We start from the raw sequence: 14,009 nt of genomic DNA on the forward strand, positions 1-14,009 counted from the left end.
ATTCCCCGCATTTTGTGAATCAGAATCAGACACCCATTTCACGGAGGTGTTTGGAATGGGAAAGGACATCAGATGTATGATCCTAGCAAATTTATTAACTTGGATTGGCAGTACAGATTGCAAAGCAGTTTTCATGTATAAAAGCGGATGTGACTGTTCTGCTCAGAAGTCACCAATTGTATTTTATATGAGACGTCTTTCTCTTCCATCTGCCATCTGGACTAGTCTGACAGATCCTCTCTAGCGCCTTGTAGATTGCTGCCAAGACAGACGCAATCCATAAGGTACTTAGGCTGTGCCCTAAATTGAACTCCCAGTACCAAGCCAGTCATTTAGCATGAACCCTTCTCATATAGCAGCCATGCGGACCTCCAACTACTGCAGGACTCATCATCCCTAACCACTGCTCCTGCTGGCTGGAAAGCTACAGCCCCCAATCTTTGCCCTATAAACCTATTCTCTGTTCTTGAGAAAATCTTAATAAACACAGGTTGGGTTTTGTTTTGGAAGACGAAAAGTACTTTGACCCTGTGAATGAAAAACAATTTCTAGTGTGGAAATGATGGAAGCTGCTTTCCTAACCCGATTTACTCGGGAGCAAGTCCCCACTGAAATCAGCGCATTCATGATTAGGATTTGAAGAAGAAGAAGAGTTTGGATTTGATATCCCGCTTTATCACTACCCGAAGGAGTCTCAAAGCGGCTAACATTCTCCTTTCCCTTCCTCCCCCACAACAAACACTCTGTGAGGTGAGTGGGGCTGAGAGACTTCAGAGAAGTGTGACTAGTCCAAGGTCACCCAGCAGCTGCATGTGGAGGAGCGGGGAAGCGAACCCAGTTCCCCAGATTAGGAGACTACCGCTCTTAACCACTACACTACACTGGCTCTACACTACATTTGATTGACATGACCCCTAACTGCATACCAAGCCTAGATCCGTGTCAGATTGTGACATTATTGCAGAGCACCCAGTCCGTAGCTGTCAACGTTTCCCTTTTTTAAAAGGGAAATTCCCTTATTCCGAATAGGATTCCTTGCAAGAAAAGGGAAAAGTTGACAGCTATTACCCAGTCCCATTTTGGTTATCTGCAATTTTAATGCCTTTGGGACACCGTTACCGACTCAAGCATTTAGACAAGATCTGCCGTGTGAATCGTCCCTTGACTAGAGCAGGGTTAATTCGGTTCAGATCCAAGTAGTAATATTTGGCATGTTGATGGGTCATTGGGACTTTAAATAACCCCCTTTCCAGCCTAGGGCTCCATGCACACTTAGACTGAAAAGTCCTCTACACACTTACCTGGGAGTAAGCCCCATTGAACACAATGGCACTTAATTCTGAGTTGACGGGCCTGGGATTACAATGATGGTTGCTGATCAGCCTGCAGTCCTATACTGTACGTGCTGACCTGGGAGAAAGCCCCATGGAAAATAATGAAGCTAAGGAATGGGATTGAACTGCAAGACCATCTGAATTCAGTTGGACTTGTTTCTGGCTCTAAGCATGCTTAGGCTCTCCCTGGCAATATATACTTGGGAATTAGCTCCACCGAACATAGCTGGATTTACTTGTGAGGAAATGTTCATAGTACTGGGCTGCACAACTCTTTGCTCCTAGTGGGAAAACTAAGCAAGTACTTCTAACTTTCTCCATTGGAGAATGATTGTCTTCCAAAGTGGCTCACAGACACCATCAGCTTGGAGATAAGATGGGATTGAACCCGATATCTTCTGCAGATCCTCGACCACTGAAGAGCTACGCCCCTTCCCAGGTATGTGAGCTTTAAACATCCACATATGTATTCATTTAAAAGCATTAGTATTTTTAATATTTATATACAGTACTTCATTATTATTCTATGTCCCTATTTTCATCCGAGCAATGTTGGAGGGTATGCAACGTTACAACAAAGGGGAGTAAGTGCTATTGAATTAGGCTGTGGGACCCTACGCAAGCTAAAGATGCAATGCCAACCCTGGCTTCCCTGAGAGCAAGCCTCCTTGAATTAAACAGGATATGCTTCCCAGTAGGCAGGAGGACCATGCTGCAACCTGGGAAGCAAGCCCTATTTAAAATATCCAGGGCTTACACCTGAGTAAGGCCAAGGTCCCCTTGCAGGAGCCACATTACCTTCTCCAACGCAAAGGCAGATTGGAAGCACCTCGGGGCAGAGACCTGCATGGCCTTCTGCAGTCTGAAAGCTAAAACGGTGTGTGGGGCGTAGTCGTGCCACCCCAATCTAGTCCAATACAAAAATACTTAACTAAAAGTAGAAATTGTAGAAAGATTTTGACAGATTTCTCTGAGAAATAATTTTAAAGCAACTGTTGTTGAGACATTTCATTCTGAATCTGCTTGATACAGCCAGAGGAAGATGACAGGTGTGGGTGTTGCCAGTATTTTTGTTTGGGGGGGGGGGAGACAGAACCTCAGCTTTGTATTTATTTGCATTGATTTTTGTTGGGGGGGGGGGAACCGAACCTCAGATTTGTATGTATTTGTATTTTTTTAAATTTTTATTTACAATTTTCATTTATATAAGTAAAGGTAAAGTGACCCCTGACCATTAGGTCCCGTCGTGACCGACTCTGGGGTTGTGGCGCTCATCTTGCTTTATTGGCCAGCGTACAGCTTCCGAATCATGTGGCCAGCATGATTAAGTCGCTTCTGGCAAACCAGAGCAGCGCACGGAAACGTCGTTTACCTTCCCGCTGCAGCGGTACCTATTTATCTACTTGCACTTGACGTGCTTTCAAACTGCTAGGTTGGCAGGAGCAGGGAGCGAACAACAGGAGCTCATCCCATTTTGGGGATTCAAACCACCAACCTTCTGACTGGCAAGCCCTAGGCTCTGTGGTTTAACCCACAGCACCACCCGCGTCCCTTTTTATACATTGCCACAATTATTTTATCAAGTTTTAACATTTTCCGTTTCGACTCCCTTCCCCCTTTTTCTGCGGTTCCTTATATTCATTTTTACCCTTTCCTGCCTACTCCTGTTTTAACTCATTCTTTTATGCGTCTCTTCTAATATAGATCTCCAATATCAACCTGCAGGTTGTTACAAGAACCCTGTCTTAATCTGTTTCCAGGTTTGTTTTGCAAATACTCAATAAACCTCGCCCATTCCTTTCTAAAAAGTTTGCTGTCTCGATTTCTTAAATATGTATTTCATGGATTCTGATGGATTTAGAAGCTGCCCCTCCTTGGCTACGCCCATGATGACAGGTGGGTATCCTTCCTCCACCCCCCCCAATAAATCCTGGCTGCCCCCCTCCAAGTCTCTTCTTTTTTGGCGATCACTCGTAGCCGAGTAATATTGTCTTCCATAAACACGGTTTTAACAATGAATCTGTAAGTGACTGTGGAGGCCAATTCTGGATCCACATGTCCTTCCACAGTGGGGACATTGGTTTCCGGGTGGGAGTTGATCACGGTGTGGATTTGCCAAGTGTGCCTTCGTCCTAGCATGTTTCTCCCTTGCATCCTGAGTTCAAGTGTCTTCAAAGCCCATGAAAACTGGAGGGCTTGCAGGCCAGTGTTTCCCAATTGTTGGTGTTTATACTACATTTTTTAAAAAATGCCTTGAGACAGTATTTAAACCTCTGGGAGCCAGTGTGGTGTAGTGGTTAAGAGCAGTGGACTCGTAATCTGGTGAACCGGGTTTGCTTCCCTGCTCCTCCACCCGCAGCTGCTGGGCCAGTCACACTTCTCTGAAGTCTCTCAGCCTCACTCACCTCACAGAGTGTTTGTTGTGGGGGAGGAAGGGAAAGGAGATTGTTAGCCGCTTTGAGACTCCTTAGGGTATCGATAAAGTGGGATATCAAATCCAAACTCCTCCTCCTCCTCCTCCTCCTCCTCTTCTTCTCCTCCTCCTCCTCCTCCTCCTCCTCTTTTGTTGACCACCAGCATTACGCTTTCCATTCTTAAGTTTGGAATAGAGTAGTTGCTTTGGAAGACGAACATCAGGCATCCGCACAACATGAGGAGTCCAACGAAGTTGATGTTGAAGAATCATTGCTTCAACTCTGGTGATCTTTGTTTCTTCCAGTACACTGGAATTAGTTCGCCCGTATTCCCAAGTGATGTGTAAAATTTTCCGGAGATGCCATTGACATAGCTGTCAACTTTTTCCTTTTCTTACGAGGATTCCTATTCGGAATAAGGGAATTTCCCTTAAAAAAAGGGAAACGTTGACAGCTATGGCCATTGATGGAATCTTTCAAGGAGTTGGAGATGGCGTTTATAAGTTGCCCATGTTTCACAAGCACACAGTAAGGTTGGTAGGACAAATAGCTTTGTAAACAAGCGTTTTGGTTTCCCTGCGAAGGTCCCACTCATCAAACACTCTGCACTTCAATCGGGATACAGCCGCCCTCGCACAGCTCAGGCGGTGCCGGATTTTGGCATCAGCCTGGGCCCTTGGGGAAAGACAACTGCCCATCACAACTCCCAAGTCTACAATTCAAAGAAGTCAGCCGTCGGGCTCTCTGTGCGGCGCGGCTTTCCTTCCCCCGCTCCTCGCCCTCTGCCAGGCGGAACTCTCGTTCCCGAGGCTCCGGAGCCGCCCGGACGTTGTTTGCGGAGGGACGCGGCTGGCCGGAGTTGCCAGGCGAGGAGTAGCTGCAGCGCCGGGAGGAGGAAGGGAGCCCCAGCCGCCATGGACGACCAGGGCTGCCCCCGCTGCAAGACCACCAAGTACAGGAACCCCTCCCTCAAGCTCATGGTCAACGTCTGCGGCCACACGCTGTAAGTGCTGCCGGCCTCGGCGGGCGGGGGGGGGGGGGTTGCTTCAGGGCGGCAGTAATCCTTGTCTGTTAGCTGCTGCATAAAATGGGCTGTGTATAGGTGTGTGTGTATGTATGTATGTATGTATGTGTGTATACACACACAGAAAGATCCCATTTTATATAAATTCTATAATATATATATATATGTGTGTGTGTGTGTGTGTATGTATGTATGTATGTGTGTATACACACACAGAAAGATCCCATTTTATATAAATTCTATAATATATATATGTGTGTGTGTATGTATGTGTATGTATGTATATGTATGTATGTATGTGTGTATACACACACAGAAAGATCCCATTTTATATAAATTCTATAATATATATATGTGTGTGTGTGTGTGTATGTGTATGTATGTATGTATGTGTGTATACACACACAGAAAGATCCCATTTTATATAAATTCTATAATATATATATGTGTGTGTGTATGTATGTGTATGTATGTATATGTATGTATGTATGTATGTGTGTATACACACACAGAAAGATCCCATTTTATATAAATTCTATAATATATATATGTGTGTGTGTATGTATGTGTATGTATGTATATGTATGTATGTATGTATGTGTGTATACACACACAGAAAGATCCCATTTTATATAAATTCTATAATATATATATATATGTGTGTGTGTGTGTATGTGTATGTATGTATGTATGTGTGTATACACACACAGAAAGATCCCATTTTATATAAATTCTATAATATATATATATATATATGTGTGTGTGTGTGTGTGTGTGTATGTGTATGTATGTGTATGTATGTGTGTATACACACACAGAAAGATCCCATTTTATATAAATTCTATAATATATATATATATGTGTGTGTGTGTGTGTATGTATGTGTATGTATGTATGTGTATGTATGTGTGTATACACACACAGAAAGATCCCATTTTATATAAATTCTATAATATATATATATATGTGTGTGTGTGTGTGTGTGTGTGTGTATGTATGTATGTATGTGTATGTGTGTGTGTATACACACACAGAAAGATCCCATTTTATATAAATTCTATAATATATATATATATGTGTGTGTGTGTGTGTGTGTATGTGTATGTATGTGTATGTATGTGTGTATACACACACAGAAAGATCCCATTTTATATAAATTCTATAATATATATGTGTGTGTGTGTGTGTGTATGTGTATGTATGTATGTATGTATGTGTGTATACACACACAGAAAGATCCCATTTTATATAAATTCTATAATATATATATATGTATGCGTGTGTGTGTATGTATGTGTATGTATGTATGTGTGTGTGTATACACACACAGAAAGATCCCATTTTATATAAATTCTATAATATATATATATGTGTGTGTGTGTGTGTGTGTATGTATATTTGTTGTTGTTTAGTCGTTTAGTCATGTCCGACTCTTCGTGACTCCATATATACACATATATATATAACATTCTGGGGTGTTGTTGGTTATATAGAGAGAGATAGAGATAGATAGATAGATATAGATAGACAGATAGATAGATAGATATAAGCATAGAGTGGATGGGACCGCAAAAGGCCATCTCACCAAACCCCCTTGCAAAAAGCCAAGGGGAATCGTACAATCACAACAAGCAGGTGTTGTTGTTTATATAGATATAAATGCGAACGACAATGGCGGTCCTCCTTGCTTGCTGAGGAGGAAGCTCCGCAGAAACGGGTCGTCCGCTACGGCAAAGCGGAGACCCGCACCGAAAAACCTCAGGCAGCAAGAGCCTGAGGACGTGGGACTCGGCGGGTGCCAGAAGCGGCCCCTAAAACGGAGAGGAGACCCCGTAAGGAGCCTCCGATCATAGAGGGGGTTGCGGCGCTGTGAGTCAATCGCTATTCTGCGGAACGAAGCCGCGCAGCTGCTGTCGGTGAGCGCTGACCTTTCTTCCTGAAAAATTTTCGAATTAGAAGGCAACAACCCGTGAGTAAGAAAGGACCTTTACAATTTGAACCTAAAATTGAGGAAATTTGGCTAAAAGCGGAGCGAGGAGAACAGGAAGTCCGTCTTCCGCTGCTATTTAAACTTCAAAGCAAAAGAGCTGGAGGTGGAGTCGTTAAAGAGGCTTTTAAATAGACTGTTTTGAGCACCCATTGAAATTGTTTTTACGTAAAGAAAGGGCACAAGTTAACTACATGATTTACTCTTTATATGGACTGTGTTTATCCTCTTCTTTTGGATTACAATTTATTGACTGTGAAGCCCAGATACTTGGGCTGCCAGGAACAGAGCTGTCAGTTTGCAGACTTAGCTACTTTAAAACTGGACTTGCAACAATCTAGGGCATTTGAACTTGCTACTTTGAATCATCAGCCGGTACTTGTCAGAATCACTGTAACACTGTTAACACCAACTCTGCTAAATTTTAACTACAGAAGGTCTTTGGATAAACTGAACTTTATTAGCCTGTTTATTTTTATTTTTGTTCCGGCTTCTCTCAATAAGAAATTTTAAGCCCCCCCTAGAGGATTTTGGGCTTACAGCAGTGACACTATTTTACTTTCTCTTTCCTTTCCTCCTACTCGACGGTGCTCTGGGGCTGCTGTATTCCCATGGGAACATCTGAATTTGACCTTGACTCAGAGATAAACTTGGAATGAGCGGTACAAGAAGAAGAGGACCAAGAACTAGACAAACAACCCTAACCTCAGCTTTACAGACACGTAGATCTTCTGTACCTACTTTGCCCTCAGCAGGGGGAGAAGAAAGTGTGCCTGGGCTGCCGTTGGAAGAAGGAACAGAGCAGCTACAATTGGAAGATATGGCCACAGGAGCAACTGCTGCAATTTTAGAGAAAATATATGAAAAATTGGAATCTTTGGACAAGAGAGTGGAATCTTTGGACAAGAAAGCTGATGAACAAACAGCTAAAATAGATCAAAACACAGCCTGTCTAAATAAAATAACTGGACAGGTAGCATAGAATGTACAAGCAATTGGAGAATTAACTGAGGCCACTATTGAAAATCGCAAATTAGCTGAGGCAACCAGCCAAAAAGTTGAAAATTTAGAACAAGAGGTAAAACCATTCTGCAAACAAGTCGAAGGGCACCAGATGTATCTGTCCATGCTAGAATTGCGGAATCGGGAAAGTAATTTAAGATTAAGGTCAATACTAGAGGTTGAAGAAGGTAACTTAGCTGAGTTCCTGACCAAAGAATTTACCAAGTTCTGGCCTATCCAAGAGGAAAAGGACTTTAGAATTATATCGGCTTTTAGATTTGGAAAATTTGCAAGGAAAGACAAGCCCAGAGACTGCTTGATAATTTTGAGATCAAAGCAGGAAAGGGACAAGATATTAGGCTTACACTACGAAAAGTCACTGGACATTTTGGATAAAAGGGCTGAAATTTACAAAGATATCCCGAAACAACTGTTGGATCTTAGATCCGCCTACCTTGAACTGGTTGGATTGCTAAGGAGTAATTCAATCATCTTTAGGTGGGAATTTCCCCAGGGATTATCTTTCACTTTCAGAGGGAAGAAGGTTAAAATCAAAACACTTGAGGACAGAGACAAATTTTTGATTGTTCATGGAGAGGACCTTCAGAAAGGAATTGAAACACCCTTTGGGCCTGGAGCATCGGCTGTACCTTCACCCCCAGAACCTGGAGACCCAGAAAAAAAGACACCACCACCAGAACAATAACAGATTTATCCAGGATGTCTCTGCAACTTTTGAGCTGGAACATTCATGGTTGTAACTCCCCGGAAAAAAGGAGGAAGATATTTCATATATTAAAAAAGGAACAATTGGACATTATCTGTTTGCAAGAAACACATGTGACCAGGCTCCATAGGAAAGTGTTAATTAACAAAAGACTAGGCCAAGAATTTATTTCTTCGGACAAAGTAAAGAAGAGAGGAGTGGTGATTTATGCAAAGGAGAGCCTGGCACCTAAACTCTTATTCAGAGATGAACAAGGAAGAATTGTGGCAATTGAGATACAACATCAAGGAGAGAAATTTTTGATATTAGGAATTTATGCACCGAATGAGGGGAAATCAGAATTTTACAAGAAGTTGCATGAGAGCGTCCTGGACTATCTGGACTATGATAACATCATCATGATGGGAGATATGAATGGAGTGGTATCAACCAACATGGATAAGTCACAAAATCAAAATATATCAAAAGATGGCAGACTACCTAAGACTTTTTTTCAACTGACTGACAATATGGACTTGATTGACATTTGGAGGACAAAAAACCCCTTGGGAAGAGAAGGAACATTCTTTTCTGAAGCCCAGCTGACATGGACAAGAATAGACCAAATATGGATATCTAGAGGCCTGGCACCGAAGACCAGAAAGGTGGAAATCTGCCCAAAAACCTGCTCCGACCACAATGCTGTAAAGATGGATATGACACTACTACCATCCGGCTCCTTTAGGTGGAAGATGAATGACAATTTGTTCAGAGATCAGGAGATTGTTAAAAAAGCCCAAAAAGTTTTGAAGGACTATTTTGAGATAAATTTGAACACTTCAGTGGAAAAAACAACTATCTGGGACGCAAGTAAAGCGGTGATGAGGGGGTTCTTGATACAACAGAATGCTGTAAAGAAAAGGGCACAAAATGAGAAAAAAGACAAGATTTTGGAGAAAATTAAAGAACTGGATAAGAAATTAAGATCAAACCCGAAGTCACAGCCGATTTTGAGAGAAATTAAATTATACCAAGCACAATATTCTAAATTGATGAACCAGGAAATAGAATGGAGAATTAAATTAATGAAACAAAAAACATTTGAATCGGCAAATAAATGTGAGAAACTGCTAGCATGGCAGTTGAAAAGGAGACAGAAAATGAATACAGTTACCAATTTAGAGATTGAAGGGAAAATTGTTCAGAACCCCATGGAGATCAGAAAGTGCTTTCAGAGGTATTTTAAACAACTATATACTCAAGGTCCGCAAGATGAGGCACAGATAGAACAATTTCTGATAAAGAATGGGCTGCCAAAAGTGTCACAAGAAAATAGATCAATCCTGAATAGCAGAATAACACGACAAGAGATGGAACAAGCCATTCAGAACATGCAATTGGGCAAATCTCCAGGGCCAGATGGGCTGACCTCCAAGTACTATAAGACATTGAAAGATTACTTGATACAACCACTGATGGAGGTCAGCAATGAAATTATGGAGGGGAAGAAGGCGCCAGAAACGTGGAAAGAAGCTTTTATCACATTGATACCAAAATCAGAAACTGAAAAGACACAACTTAAAAACTACCGCCCCATCTCCCTTTTAAATGTGGATTACAAAATATTTGCAGACATATTAGCAACTAGATTTAAGAAAGTGTTAAATGAAGTAATTCATAAGGACCAAGCAGGCTTTCTCCCTGGCAGACATTTGTTTGCTAATACAAGGAATATTATTGACATTTTGGAACTTTTACAAACAAATATTAATACAAAAGCAGTTTTAATTTTTATAGATGCGGAGAAGGCCTTTGATAACATTTCTTGGAAATTTATGAAGAAAAATCTGGAAAGAATGGGAGTGGGACGGGGCTTTGAAAATGGGATAGAGGCAATCTATTCAGAACAAAAGGCTAAATTGATAGTTAACAATGTGATTACGGAAGAGTTTAAAATTGAAAAGGGAACACGACAAGGCTGCCCTATCTCCCCATTGTTATTCATTTCGGTCTTGGAGGTGCTCTTGAACATGATTAGGGGGGACCGGATGGTTGAAGGAATTCAGGTCGGAGAGAAACAATACAAATTGAAAGCGTTCGCAGATGACCTAGTTTTGACCCTACAGGAGCCAGAGCCAAGTACGAAAAAAGCATTACAATTGATCCAAGAATTTGGCCGGGTGGCGGGATTTAAATTAAACAAACAGAAAACTAAAGTATTGGGAAAGAACTTGACAGATACAGAGTCAGAATGGTTTCAGAAAGAGACAGAGTTAAATGTGGTTAAAAAAGTGAAATACCTAGGGGTAAATATAACATCAAAAAATCTAAATCTGTTTAAGGATAATTATGAGAAATGCTGGTCAGAAATTAAGAGAGATCTAGAAAGTTGGACAAGATTGAAACTTTCTTTGTTAGGCCGAATCGCCACTGTAAAGATGAATGTATTGCCAAAAATGTTGTTTTTGTTTCAAACATTACAGATTGTGGATAAAACAGAATGCTTCCAGAAGTGGCAGAGAGATATTTCCAAATTTGTCTGGCAGGGCAAAAAGCCCAGAATCAAGTTTAAGATACTAACTGATGTGAAAGAAAGAGGGGGCTTTGCCCTGCCAGACTTAAGGCTGTATTATGAAGCAGCAGCTTTCTGCTGGCTAAAAGACTGGCTACTTCTGGAGGACACTGATGTATTGGATTTGGAAGGTTTCAACAATGCATTTGGTTGGCATGCATATCTATGGTACGATAAGGCTAAGATTCATAAGGCTTTTAAGAACCATATTGTCAGAAAGGCAGTGTTTAATGTCTGGACAAAATATAAAGACTTATTGGAAAATAAAACTCCAAGGTGGCTTTCACCATTGGAAGCTAAGGCCCGAAAAAGACTCAATATGGAGGCCAAATGGCCAAAGTATTGGGAAATATTAGAAAAAGAAGGAGACAATTGGAAATTGCAGAGTCAGGAGAAAATGAAAGATAAAGTGCAAGATTGGTTACACTACGCCCAGATTAAAGAAGTTTTTAAACTTGATAAAAAATTAGGATTCCAGGTGGAAAAATCGAAATTAGAAACGGAATTGCTAGAGCCTAAGACCAAGGTACTTTCTTTTTTTTTTTTTAAATTTTTTATTAAATTTTGACATAAATATATTTCACAAACATACAAAAGACAAAATGAAAAAGAAAAAACAGAAAAAGAGAAAAAAACAAACAAACAAAACATGAAATACATACAACTTTGATGACATTGATCGACTTCCCTTTATCTCGATTTCGGAAATTATTAACTTGTTTATCTATCTGCTGTGTCTATTCCTTAATAAAACTTTTTACGTAGTAAGCGTTATCTCATGCCTACTGTAATTTCTATAAGTACATATGTGTTTCTGATCAACATTTTAATTTTCCCCTTGTCTCTATTTCCATATATATTCTAAATTTATCCCATTCATTGTTAAATTTTGCACTTCTTTGATTTCTTATTTTCTGTGTCAATTTAGCCAGCTCCAAATAATCAGATAATTTAAGTTGCCACTCCTTTAGTGTTGGGATTTTTGGTGTTTTCCAGTACTGTGCTATGAGGGTTCTGGCGGCCACCGTTGCATATTGAAAAAAGGTTCTATCTTCTTCTTTGATATCCTTACCAATTATCCCCAGCAGGAAGGCTTCGGGTTTTTTAACAAACGTGTATTTAAGAATTTTTTTTAATTCATTATAGATGGATTCCCAAAATTTTTTGAGAATCTCGCACGTCCACCACATATGAATGAATTCGCCCTCCTTGCTCTTACATTTCCAACACAGTTTATCGCCCGTTCTATACATTTTATGTAGTTTTACCGGCGTTATGTACCATCTGTACATCATCTTATACATGTTTTCCTTTAGTGTCGTGCATGCTGAAAAATTCATATCTTTACACCACAATGCCTTCCATTTGTCAAACTCTATGTTGTACCCTAGGTCTACCGCCCACTTCACCATTACATCCTTTACTTCCTCGTCCTTGGTGTCCCACTCAAGTAACTGGTTGTACATTTTTGATATTTGATATTTTTGACCAAGGTACTTTCAAGAATGTACAACTTGCTGTTAAAATGGAACACACAAGATGAAACGGTTAAATCGGCTATGATAAAGTGGGCACAGGACATAGGGTATAATATTATGTTTGAGGACTGGGAAAAGTTGTGGACTACTGGGTTGAATTTCACTGCATGTAATGCTCTGAAAGAAAATGTAATGAAAATGATATATAGATGGTACATGACCCCAGTCAAACTTGCAAAAATATACCACTTGTCTGATAATAAGTGTTGGAAATGTAAGGAAAATGAAGGAACGTTCTTTCACCTTTGGTGGACCTGTCCTAAGGTGAAGGTCTTCTGGGAAATGATATATAATGAGCTGAAAAAGGTATTTAAGTATACCTTCCTTAAGAAACCAGAGGCCTTCCTTTTGGGTATTGTCGGCCAAGGGGTGTTAAAGAAAGACCGAACTTTTTTCATGTATGCAACAACAGCAGCAAGGATACTTATTGCTAAACACTGGAAAACCCAAGATCTACCCACACTGGAAGAATGGCAGATGCAACTGATGAACTACATGGAACTGGCTGAGATGACTGGCAGAATCCGAGACCTGGGAGAAGAAATCATTGAAGAGGACTGGAAAAAATTTAAGCTTTATCTGCAAAAATATTGTAAACTGTATGAATGTTAAGCAGGATGCTTGATTTTAGACAAATTGGCACTATCAAAATAGATGAAGTAAATCATTAAGATAATTTAAATATAAGATGAAAAACCTATTTTTTTTTTTAGATAATTATTAGGCTAAATTAAATTTTCTTTTGTAAGGATTGGAATAAACGTATCTAAAATTTGAAATATATTCGAAATTTGACAGTAAGGATGGAGATAAGGGAATAAATTGTTGTTTTAAGTGTATTAAACTAGAACGTAGGAGCGGGAGATGTGAGGAAGTCCAGAAGTGATAAGAAAATATGTGATATGCAATGTTATGTTCATTTTTTTTTTACTGTAAATGAAAAATTCTTAATAAATATTTTTTTTTAAAAAAAAGATAGATATAGATATATACAGTGGTACCTCGGGTTATGCTGGTCACATGACCCGGAAGCTGTATGCTCCTTTGGCCAATAAAGCTAGATGAGCGCCGCAGTCCCAGAGTCGGCCACGACTAGACCTAATGGTCAAGGGTCTCCTTTACCTTTACCTCCGGTTAAGTACTTAATTCCTTCTGGAGGTCTGTTCCTTAACATGAAACTGTTCTTAACCTGAAGCACTACTTTAGCTAATGGGCTAAAGTGTTTCCGGAGCATGATTTCTGTTCTCATCCTGAAGCAAAGTTCTTAACCTGGAACACTATTTCTGGGTTAGCGGAGTGTGTAACCTGAAGCGTATGTAACCCGAAGCGTATGTAACCCGAGGCACTACTGTAGATAGATAGCTATAGGCATAGAATGGAAGGGACCGCAAAAGGCCATCTCACCAACCCCCCTTGCAAAAAGCCAAGGGGA

At 40.4% G+C, this 14,009-nt stretch overlaps 1 protein-coding gene across 1 annotated transcript in view; it reads left to right on the forward strand.

Moving 5' to 3' along the window:
- Positions 1–4,593: 4,593 nt before the first annotated feature.
- MNAT1 (MNAT1 component of CDK activating kinase) overlaps positions 4,594–14,009 on the forward strand; it is a 151,836-nt gene continuing 142,420 nt past the window's right edge. The window contains exon 1 of the mRNA XM_079959202.1: positions 4,594–4,751. Coding sequence (XP_079815328.1) covers positions 4,663–4,751 — 89 coding nt within the window. The 5' untranslated portion in view covers positions 4,594–4,662. The remainder of the gene's footprint in view (positions 4,752–14,009) is intronic.

Source organism: Podarcis cretensis, assembly GCF_951804945.1.
Source record: "Podarcis cretensis genome assembly, chromosome: 1".
In the NCBI taxonomy this organism is placed as follows: domain Eukaryota; kingdom Metazoa; phylum Chordata; class Lepidosauria; order Squamata; family Lacertidae; genus Podarcis; species Podarcis cretensis.